Below are 17,500 nucleotides of genomic sequence, written 5' to 3' on the forward strand. Positions count from 1 at the left end.
GTGAAGGGCATGATGTTAGTCGTGTGTGTGTGTGTCTCTGTGTGTGTGTGTGAGCGTATTCAGATTTGTGCCAGCGTTCTCATTTTCCTGGGCTTAGGTACATGACAGCACTGACAGGTGAACACTAGAGCCTTTTTTCACCTGGTATTCCAGTCACACTGGTACGAAACCGCTCTCAGTCTCCCACACATAAGAATCAAACCAGACAACAGCTTTTATGAAGTGACATTTCTCAAACTGCCACTTGACAACTCTATTACCATGTTGTTTCACTCATGCTTTAAGGCATGTGAAGAATTCCTTTGTCTGTAGGTACATCTGTAGGTACAGTACTTGCCGAAGGGGTCTGTTAAAATGGCTCTAAACTCACAACCTTTCAGACACCTTTCGTTTTACGTTACTTTACATTTACGGCTTTCTGGCAGGCGCCATTATCCAAAGCGTCTTACTTTTTTATATCATTTTATACAATTGAGCAATTGAGGGTTAAGGGCCTTGTTCAGGGGCCCAGCAGTAGTTGATCAGCAGGCTGATTAGTAGTTCAACAACTTAACCACTTAGGCCACCTCGTCCAACACCAGACACCAGCTCCAATTTGAACTGACAATTGTTAAAATTACAAAAAAGTACAAAAACTGGTTTAAAAAAGCTGAGAAATGAATATTTCTCTTAAGATACTAAAGTGTGTGTGTGTTTGTGTGTGTTTCAGACTCTTAGACAGAGAGGAAAAAAGTCAGAAGCTCAAGATGGTACAGAAGAAGAAGAATCAGCCATTAACAAATGCAGCAAAGTCGACGATGAAACAGTAAGTATGTGCGTGTGTGTTTTTGTGTGTGTGTGTGTGTGTGTGTGTGTGTGTGTGTGTGTGTGTACTGTATGGCTAGTTCAGGTAAATGCTAATTTTCTCTCCATGCTAGCCATTAGTTTTCCAAACACAGTATAGATAAACTCTGGTAAAATACATGTACATGTGATCTAACAAGGATTATCATGTACTAAAAATAAAAATATCATTTCAGCATGGTTTCTCAAGCAAAGTGCAGAGAAACTAGCAAACAGCACAAGTAGAAATGGACGAATGCTTCATTCCCACAGCAGGCACATGTGGCCCACATCCAATTTGCTGAGCAGATTTGATTTATTTATTTATTTATTTATTTATTTAATTAATTTTTGTTAAGCTGTTCACACTGTGTCTTCGATGTGGCCTGTATCTGATATTAATCTGAATAGATAACACACTAAACTGACCTGCGTGCACAAAGGAACAATATGTCACATGATACGTTCAAGCTCACTGTATAAAGGGCACGTTATTCAGTCACCGCCACCTCTTTGGTTCACGACCTTGTTTTTTTTTCTTTCTTGGAAACCTTTAACTTTCCTTTGGCACTGCAACCAGGTTTTTGGAAGTGTTCTTTTGAAAACTTTCTTGCTTTCTAATTTTGCTTGTATAGAAACCTCTGAGGTCTGTTACCTCACTGTCCCACCAGTGAAAACTTCCTTCACTCGTATCCACCATCTTTCATGTCCAGGAATTTGGAGCGATATAAAAGTTGCATGAATTCCGATCTTCTGAACCGTACAAAAGTGCTGGATGTCGGATCCGGTGTGTTGTTTGCCGTTCCACAACCGTGCAAACTGTCTGATATCAGATGTACGACTTATCTTATATATCTTATATCAGTAACAGGGACTGATTTAATGATCAATGTGGAATATATTGAGATCTTTCATTAATTCATTCACTCACCTTCTACCGCTTATCCGAACTACCTCGGGTCACGGGGAGCCTGTGCCTATCTCAGGCGTCATTGGGCATCAAGGCAGGATACACCCTGGACGGAGTGCCAACCCATCGCAGGGCACACACACACACTCTCATTTACTCACGCAATCACACACTACGGACAATTTTTCCAGAGATGCCAATCTACCTACCATGCATGTCTTTGGACCGGGGGAGGAAACCGGAGTACCCGGAGGAAACCCCCGAGGCACGGGGAGAACATGCAAACTCCACACACACAAGGAGGAGGCGGGAATCGAACCCCCAACCCTGTAGGTGTGAGGCGAACGTGCTAACCACTAAGCCACGTGCCCCCCATATTGAGGTCTTGATAAGTAAAATAAAGTCTCTGTAATAAACAGTTGTTTTCTTACCTGCTGTGAGAACCACAATAATATGGGTTTTCAGCGTGGGGCCTTTCAGTGTGTGTGTGTGTGTGTGCGTGTGTTGTGGCTAAACACTATGCTTTGTGTTTGCAGGATCTAGTGGACTGGAGGAAGCCGCTTGCCTGGCAGGTGGGATATTTGGGAGAGAAGTACGATGCCTGGGTCCATCAGCCTGTCGATCGACCCATTCGTCTCTTTGAGTCTGACTTCTTTGAAGCTAACACCAAGACCCCATGGTGCGAACACTCAGGAACAAATTCACACACCCAAAGACCATCAGATTTCTGTAGTCCAGGTCCCTTAAGTTCTTCTTGAAAGGTTTAGTAACAAAGAGCTTGTTATTACATACAGTTCCAGAGGAAGTAACCATCATCACCCTCAGCGGTGCTAACAATAAGCACCTAGCACACACAATGTTTTTATAATGAACCAAGAAAATCAGGCGATATAGTATTTTTTTTTCCCCCAGAAACTTTCATTTTAATAAAAAGATCTAAAAGCTAATTAGGAAACATTGAAATGAATGCTGCTACTTAACTGTATCTTAACTACTTAGCGTAGAATATGATGTCATAGAAGAAAATTGGTATTTTATTTTGCATTTTTTTTTTCTATTTATGATGTATTTAATTAACAGATTAAAGGTGGGGTGCACAATGTTTGAAAGCCAATGTTGACATTTGAAATCACCTAAACAAACACGCCCCTAACCCAAATGGGTGTCACCCCTGTTTTGATAGCTCCGCCCCACACATACATTCGCAACCCAGGCAACTATTATGGTGGAACCTGCTGGGGCAGCTGACCGAGGGTATATTTTTATCAATAAATGAACTCAGTGAGTAATACTATGGTAATACAGATGTGTTTTTGTAGTACTGTGTGTTGTACCGTGAAAGGTTTAGCTCCATTTCATGTGGAAGATGACGTTCAACACCTAGAACCAGAGGCAGGAGGTAACGGCAGGTATCCGCCATGTCAATGTTTCAATCGCTTTCTGCTAATGTCGCACATGCGCACTGAACACTCTCTTCTGCTGCATATTGACAAGACACGCCCCTTTCTGCTCATTGGCTACATGTTTGTTTTGTCTGTCAGCCCGCCTCAGTTTTCTGAAGTATTTTTCAAACACCCCACCTTTAAGTGACCCAATTATACACATATATTTTTTTTTAAGTCAGTTCTGGACTTTGAGTGTATTTACAGTTTGCAGACATGCGTTGTGATTACTTGTAATATCTTCGTTCCTGTATAGGTACATGGTGCCCGCTGTATGGATGCCTTTGGTTATTTACCTGAGCTGGTATGGCTATAGTTTGTTGGCACAGGAAAGCACTAGACTGTTTATTACATCAGGTAACATACATACACATACAGCCTTCACCCTCTAGCTTTCACACCCTCATTCTGGATCCAGTATTAAACATTGGGTATAGAATTGTGCACATGTTGGCCACATGTTGTACTGGCAGAAGTGTTTAAATCAGCATTAATCAGCATCACTTAACGTTCTTAAGATCTCCATAAACCTGACACTTTTCTTTAAACAATACGTGAACCCCGACATCACTCGGCTTAAATCGCTGTGACTATTTAAAGTACTTAATTTCACTTTCGGTTACCTGTTTTATCTGTTTGGCTGCATGCTTAATAACAATGATGTGTTCAGTAAATTAGCCTAGCTTCTAACTACATTTCTATTCCTGTGCATTTCCAGAATACGCCGTTTTGATCAACAAGTACTGGTTCCCATTTCTCTTCTTGCTCGGGATGTTTTTGTGGTCCTTTGTCGAGTACTGCATCCATCGCTTCCTGTTCCACATGCGTCCACCAGCCCACAACTATTACCTCATTACACTTCACTTCCTCCTCCATGGTCAACACCATAAGGTGAGTCTAAGGCCCAGGGAGATGTTACTGGGCCTGACTAGTCTTTTGATGAGTAGTTTGATCGGTTATAATACTAAGAGGAAAAGATCCAGAGCAAACGCCAAGAAAGATCAACTTCAAGTTGATAAAAAGTACAAAAGTTGCTGTAAAAGCTGTTGCTGGGATGAAAAAACTGGTATGGAGCATTTGAAAAATTGGATTAAAGAAATGGAAATGGATTCACGTGAAATTCTCCTAATATCTGAGAATTTGATTGCCTTAGCGGTGTGGCACAAAGTGACGTGTGTAGATTCACATGCTGGTTTCCTTTGGAAGCTACCAGCAATCGTAGTTTTATAAGACTTCTTGTGGAATCGGCATCACGGCATCATTCCAATGCCTACTATTTCTGTCAAAAGAAGAAGGAGGTCAAGGTCTAGTGCACTTGCTCTGTTCACTGTTCTAAATCTTTTAAATAGATTTTAAATACTATAAGAACTTTTGCGTTGATGTTACAAGAAGAAACTCACTGAGTTTGAGAGAGAAACATTTTTGAATCGGTGTTAAAGGTGTTTGTTAATATGGCTCTCACATATGTACTCACTTGTTGATTAAATAAAGTTTTCTCTCTCTCTCTCTCTCTCTCTCTCTCTCCTAAATTCTCTCTCTCTCTCTCTCTCTCTCTCTCTCTCCTAAATTCCCTCTCTCTCTCTCTCTCTCTCTCTCTCTCCTCCATTCTCTCTCTCTCTCTCTCTCTCTCTCTCTCTCTCTCTCTCTCTCTCTCTCTCTCTCTCTCCTCCCCTCTCTCTCTCTCTCCTCCCCTCTCTCTCTCTCTCTCTCTCTCTCTCTCTCTCTCTCTCTCCAGTCTCCATTCGACGGCTCTCGTCTGGTCTTCCCTCCTGGCATAGCGTCAGTGGTTATAGGGGCATTTTACCTGCTCCTAAACCAGCTGCTGCCTGAAGGTTTAAGCACTTCTTTGTTCGTCGGTGGTCTCTGTGGTTATGTGATATACGACATGATCCACTACTACTTACACTATGGTTCTCCACGCAAGGGCTCTTACTTGTACGGCCTGAAGGCCTACCACGTCAAACACCACTTTGAGCACCAAAGAGCAGGTACTTGCTGTTTTCTGTTGTTGTTGTTTTTTTTGTTTTTTTTTTTAAATAAATGAGCATGTTCTAATCGGTTGGAATAATAATGCCATGAGTCAGTAATTACACCGGCTGTGGCCTTTTTGGTGTGATCAAATGGAGAATTTGAGCACTGTACCTAGGAATCACCTTTCCATTTCCATTTATAGCATTATAAATTACAGAACTTACAGAAACTTACAGAAATACTTTGGTCTCATTTTCTGAAAACATTTTCTGGTGCTAGGTCACTTAAACAGGGGCTAGAAATACCATCCAAACCTAAACCCTGCCCTTTTTTTTAGATAGGTAGCATGCCGCAAATATGACGCATATAATGCGAACGTACGCAACACATGATTCAGAGATGATGGTCACATGGTCACTTTGCTCCCGCTGATCTACCAGCACTGCTTGACTGGTCCCATCATCTCTCAGGGTATAGAGCAAGAATCCTTTCTTTTCTGGCACTGGGGTGTGTATGTGTGTGGAATGTACTTCCCCTAGACGTCCGAACAGCTGAGACACTGGCTATTTTATAACAACGGCTGAAGACCTACCTCTTCCTGAAACACTTAAACTAGCGTTTTTCCCCTGTTTGTTTTATGTGTATGTTAAAATAAATAATAATTATTTATTAACTCTGTAACCTAGTGAACCAATGTTAACGTGTTCATCGCTAGAGACTTCAAAGCACTTTTGTATGTCGCTCCGGAGAAGGACGTCTGCCAAATACCACAAATATAAATGTAAATGTAAACGATGCCCTAATTAGCTCGGTACATTAGCTTCGTACATTTAGCAAAAAATAAACATCAGCCAGACTTTTGGTAAAACTGGAATAATTATTAGAAATAGCAATAATGTGGATATTACATTACATGTGCTACTCATAGAAATATAGAATTGTGTAGAAGTGGTTAATAATTTGGGATTTTTTGCTGTTGGCATTTAAACACATATTTTTTAATGTATCATATCCTGATAATGAAGGAACATCGGTTGCTGAAAATTCAATGTCTTTTTTTTATTTTATAAAGATACGGCACTTTTTTGATCACTGAGTGAAATTTAATAGAGTAGAACAGAAGTCTTTATTTATCACATACACATTTACACAGTGAAAATAGCTGCGGATGATACTGAAAGGAATTGAAGCACGGCAGGGTTTTGCTGACTCTCTTGCAGTGTGTATTTTCTGATTGAATGTTTGTTTGTTTTTGTTCTTTTAGGTTTCGGGATCACCACCACATTCTGGGATTATCCCTTTAACACAGTCATTCCTAAGCAGACATTTTAAACTCACCCTCTGTTGCCCTACGCAAGGTCGCCCGTCCTCTTGAACCCCCACCTGTTGCTTTTCTCAGAGCTCATGCTCTGCTGCTTTGCCTACAAAAAATTATCCAAACTGCTCATCGTCATTATCATCATGTTCATCATCATCTTCACCATCATCATCCTCATCCTCCTCATTTGTCTGCCAGTTTAAAAAGGGGGCCCATGTTGGGATATATGCATGTACAGTCATATAATATGAAAAAGAATCTAATTTTAATCGTTTTTGGATTAAAACTTTTTTATAGAGGCACTGAAATGTTCAAGGCCACGTTTAACCCACATATTATGTAGCTATAGGTAGAAAGTTTAAGTCAAGTGTGTGAAGGTGTGTGAATGTGAGGAGAGAGTGAACGAGCAATCGAGTGAATGAATGGTTTTTAGCTGTAGCGTGGATCTGAAAGGAAGAGACGGTAAGGCAATAAGACCCTCAACGGCCGTCCAAGTGACTGCCAGAGAAGAAATACTCAGGAACATGCTCTAAATCCCACCGTGCTTACGCAAGGCTTGTCAGTGTTGCTGCTGTTATATAGGAATTTTCCCTCACCTCATTTCTGTTTGCGTTTTTCCTTCTTATTTGCTCCTTGTTATTCCCGATCTTGCTTTTTGCATCTGTAAATTGTAGGTTTTTCAAAAAAAGGTTTTTCACATACTGTCCTGTTCTTGATTTCTATCTCTGAGGATTCTTTTTGTAGAAGCCGGCCTGCTAGTGGACAGTGTCACTTTATTGTGTACCATCATTGTGTTCGTTTTGTTGTTTTTAAAAAAAAGAAAAAAAAAAGATATGCCAATTGACCTCCCAACAGAGCATCCTACCCAGGGAGGAGCCATAGCCACTGTTTTCTTTGTGTAACCCATTATTAGAAAAAACATATTCAGAGACATTAAGCTGTGATGCTTCCATAGCGATGCAAGAACAACTATGGCCCTTCAAATACAATGGCGCTCAGCCTTCCCGTCCGGGAAAAGCGGGTGTGTTGTCATGGTTGTTGAACCATCTTGAACCATCAAGGGGTGTGAAGCCACGTGTTTGGGGATCTCCTTCAGCATGGGAGTTGCCTGTCAGGGAGTTTAGATGAGGCAGACGTGGCCAAGGCAATCCCTTTTCTGGGTTGACGATCATTGCTATCTGACCAGGCTGTGAACGGAGGCCCCGCCCACATTTTCAGGTTGATCTCTCGTTGGTTCACGCTTGTATCAATCTCCACCCTGTCCAGTCGTGTCACTCTTACTCTGTCTCATGTTCTGTCCTAATTAGAAATCTTGTTCTGTGTCTTTGCATTTCTTTGCATGTATTAGCCCCTTTATTGTTTTATTGTTTTTTTACTAGTATGAAGTCACTACATGCCTGTCTGGATTCCAGGTACTCTCTATTCAGGTCATAAAGAGACTGTGGCCTCACTTGTGTCTTCAAGCTACTGCACAGTGGTGGTAACATGATGAAATGTTTTGTAAGGTTACCGTCTTCCCAGTCTGTCCTTGTTGACATGATGGCCAAAAAAAACCTACAGAGGAAATGTCGAATCTGTGTATTAAAATGTCCCCAGTGTGAGATAAAGGGCATTCCTTCCTTACCTTCCTATTTCCTTCCTACACTCAAATGTAATAAATCAGTGGGATGTCAAGAGGTGGGCATATGTTGAGCTGAGCTTTGGGATGTTTGATTGGGCTTTACAGCTCAAATTGTGGTAACTGTTTTTGGAAGCATGAATGTTAATTATTAAGCAGTCAAACCTTGGCACCTTCCCGCCTCAGATGAAATAGGTCACACTGTATGCGTCCCACAACGGGGGGGTGTCACCGGTTTGATTAAAGTAATAACAGTAAATCTATTTACATGCGTTTACCTGTAAACAAAGTTTGAGAGTTTAATTCAGAGAAACAAATCTATAAATGAAAAGCTAAAAAAAAAAAAAAAAAGCTAAAAATATAGATGCATCTAATACAAAGAAAAATCTGTTTACTACTCTATATTTTTATGTTGCAAATTTCTATGCAATTGTACTTGTAAATAAATATGTGTATATTTCTGATGAAGATGATATATCTTACGTTTTTGTCTTCTTTCAATTATAAGCCACACAGTGATTTTGGTTTTGTAAAGTTGTTTGGAAATTTGGTCATTTTAGCATCATTTAGCATCAAGCAATCAATTTTACTGTTTTTGCCTGCATAATATCCACAAAACAACTGGTAAGTATCTGAATAAAACATATACGCTGCATGTTAAATATGGGACGAAGTGCAAATGGATTTATACAAGATAAATTAAAGCAAAAACATAGAAAGCAAAAAAAGTGGTATCATTTACATACTATGTCAAGTAGTCAAGTAATATAATTACATGATTACATGTGACTTGGCAAAAAAATATACAAAACACACACACACTCACACACACACACTCACACACACACTCTCTCTCTCACACACACACACACACACACACAACAACAACAACTATCAATCAATTTAATATGAAAAAGATAATTACTAGAATACAATCTAATATGTATATAGACAAACGATAAATACGTTGTAGTAATGAACCTTTGATATATAAATCTTTTATATATAAATGATATTAAATTTATATATAAATGATATATAAATTCATAAAAATAGGAATCTGCTGTGTTTGATATGGAACACAAACCCATAAGATGCACACTAGCGCCACCAAAAGGATGTTGCTGGATACTGTACAAGGAGGATTTTTATTTTTAAGTGCAAATTATTTTTTTTCCTTTTGCTCAGTTAGGCTACAAAACTCAGTTACAATACAATACAAAACAATTACAAAACAATTACAAAGCTCAATTAATCAGATTTATTTTTCTCTTTTACACAGCCGAGCATTGCAGTTTACATTTTCAATTTCAAATTCAAATTCTTTTTCACATACTGATATTTTTTTACATTTATTTTGCTATACTAACAAAAAGTGTGGATACATTTCTGTTTTCTGAATTCTAAAAAAATATAAAAAACAATATTGAAATGTTTGACACTCACCACACACACTGGCTTCCCCCGGGGGTGACGCACCTTTGCGTCAAAAAAAATGGATTTATTATGCTTATTGTTATGATTTTGCAAGTGCAAGACCATGTTAACAAGTGTTGACTTATAACTATAATTTGGCTACATTAAATATTTATCTTTATTTTTAAATGTTCAGAGTACATTTTACTGTGCACTTTTTTTTAACCTTCACCCATGGATTAAGATTGAGTTTATTAGCTATTATATTTCTAAGTAAAATATGAATATTAAAAGTTATAAAATATTAAAATATAAAAGTTTTCCCATTTACTAGTTTACATTTACTCACTCTCTCTCTCTCTCACACACACACACACACACACACACACACACACCCACACACACACACAGAAATACAGTCTGTGACAGACTGAAATACACACACATACATGAACAGATACACAAACACTCTAAAAGAGAGAAATACACACATACACAGTGGCAGACATACAGTCACAAACACAGATAGACAAACAGGCGACAACTTTACTCATATAATAACACAATTAATTTGCTATCACTTAATTACCAAATTTATCTTTGGTTACTTTGTCTAGATCCCAGTAAAAATTCAGGTTGTTTCACTTGAGTATAATTATTTTTCCACAAATCACATTGTTCAGGTCAGTTCACTTTAAATAAATTTAATTCCATCAGTTATAATAAAAAAAAAATTAACAAAAGCTTTTACAATATATTCAGGTGGTGCAGGTGGAACTTAATTTATAACACAGGGATGTTCAAATATATATCGTGTGTTTTGCTTTTAAAATTTGATGAAATTTCAGATATTAATACATTAATACTGACATAATAAATAATGTGAAATATTTAGCTTTATTTAGGTTTTAATCACCTAATAAATATGCGAGAGTTAATGGCCACTTCCACCGTTTTTCTCTCAACAATAAATACAGAGGATTAAATCCTGTTAATAACAGTGTTGGTTTCTCCAAAGGAGCAGATAGAAGGTGATGGAGCCAAGTAATATATAAAGCACATGAAAACTATATAATTATATTGTTAAAAAATGGATTCGTAACCAAAACTATGAAAAACAACTAGTTAGTAGTCTATTTTAGTGGAAAGGTTACTTAATCTTGCAGGCTAACAAACCGTTTATGTTTGCTAATCAGTTACCTTACCTCAGCAGGTATGTTTAACATTAGCATCATTTGGTAAAAGAGATAATTTTATGTTTTTATTACTTTTATTTGTCTAGGTAAACATTAACTAAGGGGATAAATACTAGAGTAGCTTAAATCACTATATAGATAGATACAGTGGTGTGAAAAAGTGTTTGCACCTTCCTGATTTTTTATTTTTTTTTGCACGTTTGTCACACTTTAATGTTACAGATTATTAAACAAATTTAAATATTAGTCAAAGATAACACAAGTAAACACAACATGCAGTTTTTAAATGTTTTTATTATTACGGGAAAACAAAATCCAAACCCACACGGCCCTGTGTGAAAAAGTGCTTGCCCCCTAATCCTAATAACTGGCTGGTCCACCCTTAGCAGCAAGAACTGTAATCAAGCATAGTTAATAGCGAAGTTAATGGACAAGTGGAAACAAATCATATCACCAGATTTTTTATGTTTATTTGGGGTCCTAGCACTTTTTGCAATTGTGCTGAACAAACATATAGTTTATGGATTTGTCAAGAACTTGGAATTAACTCATACAAGCACATGAGATGGACCAAGTCATCCTAATGGTGGCACTATAGTCCAAGTGTAAACATTTTTTACACCATATCTTAAGAAACATTATCCCTACAAACAAAATGATTGTTTTCACTGATACACTGAGTCATGTGGTGACAGTACAGTAATGTGGGTATTTTCAGGATATGGAAAAGTTGTGGAATGTGGATAACTATCAGTATTTTGAAAATGCTTTGCTTCCATATGGCATTACAACATGACTTGGACGCCTCATTATGTTAGCAGAGAAGAAAGTCATGAAAAGGACAAACTGTACCAATTAAAATGACAATGCTTAATATACAAAATACTTTTACCTACTTTTTTAGTTAGATACCATGCTAGACAGCTTACACTTATGACAGAAGAAGCTGAATTGGACAGTAAAATATAGTATATTAATTATCGTATTCTGATCATTTAATCTTCAATTCTTTTTCATTTTAGGTATATTATTTTATGTTAATTCCAAATAATTATTGAGCTCGTTCATTAAGTTTTTACATGTGCTACTGTTTTTTGAGCAACTTGTTGGCAATCGTTAATATAATGAAACTATGTGTATTGTGAAAAGGAATTAAAACTATAATTAACAGAATGAGTATTAGAATTAAATGAATTATAGCATTATATTTGAACACTCTATTACTTCAAATACGCTTTAACAATTTTAAATATTGTAATAATCATCCTATTCTTTCATGGGTAGGTTAAAAAAATATATATATATAATCACTGTCTTACAAAACCTTTGGTATTGGTTCCTTTCTTAGGAAGGAGAATAGAGGATCAGAGCACAGGGTTTAGTGCATTATTACAGTGCTATGATCCTACAGTGACTGTTACAACCAACGTGACATGCGTGACAACAGGTATGGAAAACAGAGGAAGGACAGATTGTTCACCATCCTTCTGCTGTCAACATCAACAAAATGAACCTAAAAAAGCTCAGGCGGATTCTGATTAGTTGTTGATGGAGGTACAGCAAAAAATAAATAAAACTGTTTCAGGTTGCTAGTGATGCAGGCCTCAGAGACAACAACAAAAAAAAAAAATAAAAAAATAAAAAATAAAAAAAAAAAAAAACAGAAGAAAGCAAAGATACTATTTGCAGATGAATTAATTATATCTGGTAGTATCTGAGAAGGATGGACATGGATTTTCAAACACCGTCAAAACCACCAGTTTTAAGTGTATTTAAGTGTTATCTATATGGTTTTTCTTGCTAATAAACACTTTACAATATGGTACCATAATAAAATACACAAATCAGAAGTACACAAATAAGAATCTGAGGTTACTGATGGTGCAATGGTTAATAATAGATCAGAAATTAAAAAAAAGTTCTATAACTAGTTAGTGCCTGTATATCTACAGTATATTGGTTATTAAACTGCCTGCATTGTGTGTGTGTGTGTGTTTGTGAGTGTGTGTGTGTGTGTGTGTGTGTGTGTGTGTGTGTGTGTGTGTGTGTGTGTGTGTGTGTGTGTGTGTGTGTTGACAGGGAATTGGAGGGCTGTAGGACCCAGAGGATGTGGAACATTAGGCAGAGTAAAGCTGAAGCTGAAGCTTCTGTCCCACCCTAAAGCAAGGGAGGAGAAGTTCAACGGCATTCCTACTGTCAACAATCCTGCTGCTGCTGCTGTTACCGCTAACAGTGATCGGGTTTAGGTTCAGGAGAAAAACTGCACATTTCTGTATTAGTGAGTTACAGGTAGATGTTTAGAGTGCAAGCTCAGTGTGGAGTGTGTTGGAGTTCGTCTGCTTCCATGTTTGTTTTCAGAAAACAGTAGGAAGGTGGAGTTGTGTGTGATCAAATAAAACAACACCAGACATCCAAGAGGAGTGTCAAGTGAAAGCAGGTACTCTCTCTCTCTCTCTCTCTCTCTGCTCTCTCTCTCTCTCTGCTCTCTCTCTCTCTCTCTGCTTTCTCTCTCTCTCTGCTTTCTCTCTCTCTCTGCTTTCTCTCTCTCTCTCTGCTTTCTCTCTCTCTCTCTGCTTTCTCTCTCTCTCTCTCTCTCTCTCTCTCTCTCTGCTTTCTCTCTCTCTCTCTCTCTCTCTCTCTCTCTCTCTCTCTCTCTCTCTCTCTCTGCTTTCTCTCTCTCTCCCTCTGTCTATCTGACTCTCTCTCTCTCTCTCTGTCTGTCTGACTCTCTCTCTCTCTCTCTCTCTCTCTCTCTCTCTCTCTCTCTCTCTCTCTCTCTCTCTCTGCTTTCTCTCTCTCTCTCTCTGTCTGTCTGACTCTCTCTCTCTCTCTCTCTCTCTCTGTCTGTCTGACTCTCTCTCTCTCTCTCTCTCTCTCTCTCTCTCTCTCTCTCTGTCTGTCTGACTCTCTCTCTCTCTCTCTCTCTCTCTCTCTCTCTCTGTCTGTCTGTCTGTCTGTCTCTCTGCTCTTTAATATCTCTCTCTCTCTCTCTCTCTCTCTCTCTCTCTCTCTCTCTCTCTCTCTCTCTCTCGTCTTCCTGGTTGCAAAGTTGAAAGTGGTTTCGTTTTGTTTACGCTCCTAAACAGTGAACACACACATTCAGCATATAAATGTGTTGAACTTTGCTGAACATGCAGCTTCATCTACTGATGTTTCTTTATCTGTTGGAACACAACACGACCATTAAGCCATTATTTCATTTAATACAAGCTCTCATTCTAACGTATTGCCTGCCATTACTTGCCTTACCACAGTCTGCATTTTTAATTACTGCAAATAACAAATGAGACAGAATCCAGTCCAAAAAAAAGTTGCAATCAAGCGTCATACGTATAACTGCTTCTGTGTAACTTATAATAACTTATAATGAGAATAGTTCAGATACTTGTAGTCAATCAGCCAAGACATGCTTGTTGTAGTTTTGCACTGGAGCGGTGGAGATTTAATCCCAAACAGTTTATTACAAGTTATTACAAGTAAACGCCCAAGATACAACATTATACACGGTGTGTGTTTTGCATGTCAAGCTCTGAATAAACTACATGGCAAGAATTTCTATCATGAATATCATTTTCAGTTTTACTGAAAATCTTCATCTCTTCATCTATCTGATACAGCGTCCCACAAGAACGTCAGGATGACTTCTCCAAAGCAGCAGCAGGACAGCGTCTCCAGCTTGGCAGAGGCAATATCCCCTGAGTCCTGGTCCAAAGTTGGCTGTCCATGTTGCGTGTCGCCTGAAGTCGAGCCTCTGGTTCTGATTCAACTGGCTGAGAACACGGAGTCCAACACCAAGCAGTGGATCATGTCCATGATCTCAGCACATAATACTGCAGGAGGTGAGAGAAGACTGAAGATCAAACCCTGCAAAACAATAGTCAACACTAAGAGTACACAGCTAATCATACTCAAGTGTTGCAATGTTCATGTGCACTGAGTAATATTCATGTGCACTGAGTAGTGTAAGGATTTGTTAACACTACTGAGGGGGAAGTCGTGGCCTAATGGTTAGAGAGTTTGACTCCTAACCCTAAGGTTGTGGGTTCGAGTCTCGGGCCAGCAATACTACGACTGAGGTGCCCTTGAGCAAGGCACCGAACCCCCCCAACTGCTCCCCGGGCGGCGCAGCATAAATGGCTGCCCACTGCTCCGAGTGTGTGTTCACGGTATGTGTGTGTGTTCACTGCTGTGTGTGTGCACTTTGGATGTGCACAGTGCGATTAAATGCAGAGAACGAATTCTGAGTATGGGTCACCGTACTTCGCTGTATGTCACATCATGTCACGTCAGAGTTACCTGTATCTGTTTTTTGGGTGCTTATGAGCAGGATTTAATGTGTTTGTGTGCTGCTTTACGTGTACACAGTGGGCTGCTGTACCCTTTAAAAAATTAAATCGTCACTATTCTAAAACTTTTGTACTTTATTGAAGAAAAAAAAGGATTGTCACCAAATTAAAGTTATGATTGAGGCAAATTACACATACCTAGAAGAGAAATGCGGTGAAGACCAACGTTAACCAGTAAATTCTGTATGGAGTTCATTTTCAAACATGGACAGGGTTGGATGCAAATGTTTCACACTGAGGCAGACACAAAATTAGTTTGTGCCAATCTGTTACTAACCCACTTACCGTAACCATATTGTGCATAGATAAAATGCAACCGTAACGACGTACGTGTGATGATTGTAGTGAAGCAGACATTTAATCTGTCCTTGACAGCATTTAACAGCTGCCTTTAGACTTCTGGTGTGGACGGATTTGGAGTCAGTGTGTTTTATGATTAATAAAGCATACAACATATAAAAATGAACAATGACGATGGGCATTTAACAGAAATCCGTGGATATTGTTTTGTCATAAGAAAGCATTACTTTATGGTGTAGCAATGCAGGGTGTCGTACATTTCACCTTGCGAGTATAGATCAAATAGATCTGCTGTAGTTCAGTGAATGAGTGTTGACTCATACAGGAAAGCCCTCTCTCGCTTCCTCTGCTGTGTGTTTTAGGGGCACACCTACTTGTACACCCCGGCGAAGATGCCAGCTGGAGTCGAATTGTGGTTGCGGCACCTCGCTGTACCTTACTCAGGGCCACAGAAGACCTGGGACTCTGCAAAGCTGACAAAGAGGGAAATATGATCTTGTTTTCCTTTCATGATCAGGACAACTTCAGTAACATCAGTAAGTAATAAGCTGCTTCCATTATATCGTCGCTGTCGGGCGGAATCCTCGTATCTCCAAAACCATTATTTTTCAGGAAATTAAAAAAAACGCCGTATTTTTTTTAAGTTATTAAACATTGTATCGTTAAAGTTGTTATTATACCTTATATTGCTATCATACCTTTGTGTACCAACATTAACACAACATTTTCCCAGAGTCACGTTTTATCGGAGATACAAGCTTTATGACTTGTGAGCAGGGAGATACGAGATTATGCCGTCATTGATAAGAACGGTACGGACACAGACGTCGCTGCTGCCAGCAGTGTTCAGTAAAGTCTGCGGTCACGTTGAGCCTTTTGACAAGAGACAAGGCTTCAATAGTTAACCAAAGCTAATGACTGTAGTTACATACATCTTCTTAAACTCTATTTTAAAGGTTTAAGAGCTATAAGTGATGCAATACAAAACACGATAAACTGATTAGGCTGTCTAATAGGTGGAAATTAGTCTAATCTACTCGCAAACTTACCTTCGTGGCTCACAGGTTTCTTTCTGCAAAGAAGCATTACAGCTATCGATTTTTAACAAAACAGGCCTACTCAAATGTATCTAACCTAACTGTTTTCACTTGTTAGTGTCCAAAAAACAGTGTTTTACATGCACAGTGCCAAGAGAGGCATTGTCTATAAGTAGGCTGACTTAAAGTCTGTAAAATAATAATAAAAACAATAATTTAATAGTGGTATCCAAAACATTCAATTTAATTCAAATATTATATTATAAAAAAAAATTTTAAAACGTCAATGAACATGTATAATAAGCAGTAATAAATAGATATTTAAAATACACCAATAACACAGATAAACATCGATAAAATCATAGTTAAAGGGATAGTTCACCCAAAAAATAAAATTAATAAAGTTCAAATTATCGTTTCACTACGTTATACGGCATGTTTACGTATAATAACGAGGCAAAAAGGCAGCCAGCTTGCTTAAAGTGATGAGCATGACGGATGAATGGATGTCATTTGCCTTGACATTGTAAGATACAATCCTATCTTATCTGCAGTGCACAGGGTTTAGTCCGCGTTGCAGTGGATTGTCTTGCGCTAAATTCCTGTCCTCAGACGAGCACCAGAACTAGCGGGGGTCAAGATTTTTTTTTCTTTGAGCCCAACGAAAATCACTTTAGATATCACTTTAAGACGTGTTGATTCGTTGCGACTCTTAATCTTGAGGAGAAATATGTCGCGCAGCTCTCCAGTGGAGTGAAGAAGAGGTGGAGTTACGAGATTTCTCAGACAGTTGAAGTGTCCAATGGAGTTAAGAGATTTGCGTTCAAGCTATTTTCATGACTGTAGATTGGTTAATAACTTGTAAAAATAACAGACCCACGTGGGGACTGACCAATAGCATCGATATGTGAAAAAATATGAAATTGACCAAATTTGGACATACAAGGTTTCCGCCCGACAGCGACGATATTCAAGAGATCACCAGTAAACTTAAATAGACTGAAATGAACACAAAATGTACTTGCTGCTTGATGCCCCGGTGCCGATGTCCAGAAAGGGACTGTAGACAACGATATTAGAATGTAAAAGGAAGAACAAGTTGAGAGACATACAGATGAATAATA

The 17,500-nt window shown here is 38.5% G+C and overlaps 2 protein-coding genes across 2 annotated transcripts in view; both read left to right on the forward strand.

The window, feature by feature from the left end:
* fa2h (fatty acid 2-hydroxylase) overlaps nt 1-8,554 on the forward strand; it is a 32,165-nt gene extending 23,611 nt beyond the window's left edge. Inside the window, exons 2-7 of the mRNA XM_060885189.1 lie at nt 710-805; nt 2,269-2,411; nt 3,431-3,531; nt 3,893-4,065; nt 4,910-5,162; nt 6,410-8,554. Coding sequence (XP_060741172.1) covers nt 710-805; nt 2,269-2,411; nt 3,431-3,531; nt 3,893-4,065; nt 4,910-5,162; nt 6,410-6,477 — 834 coding nt within the window. The 3' untranslated portion in view covers nt 6,478-8,554. The remainder of the gene's footprint in view (nt 1-709; nt 806-2,268; nt 2,412-3,430; nt 3,532-3,892; nt 4,066-4,909; nt 5,163-6,409) is intronic.
* Nucleotides 8,555-12,859: 4,305 nt separating this feature from the next.
* Nucleotides 12,860-17,500, forward strand: part of ano10b (anoctamin 10b) — a 15,823-nt gene continuing 11,182 nt past the window's right edge. The window contains exons 1-3 of the mRNA XM_060884930.1: nt 12,860-13,130; nt 14,311-14,532; nt 15,702-15,875. Of these exons, the coding sequence (XP_060740913.1) occupies nt 14,331-14,532; nt 15,702-15,875 (376 nt within the window). The 5' untranslated portion in view covers nt 12,860-13,130; nt 14,311-14,330. The remainder of the gene's footprint in view (nt 13,131-14,310; nt 14,533-15,701; nt 15,876-17,500) is intronic.

This window comes from Tachysurus vachellii, chromosome 13, assembly GCF_030014155.1.
Source record: "Tachysurus vachellii isolate PV-2020 chromosome 13, HZAU_Pvac_v1, whole genome shotgun sequence".
NCBI classification, from domain to species: Eukaryota; Metazoa; Chordata; class Actinopteri; order Siluriformes; family Bagridae; genus Tachysurus; species Tachysurus vachellii.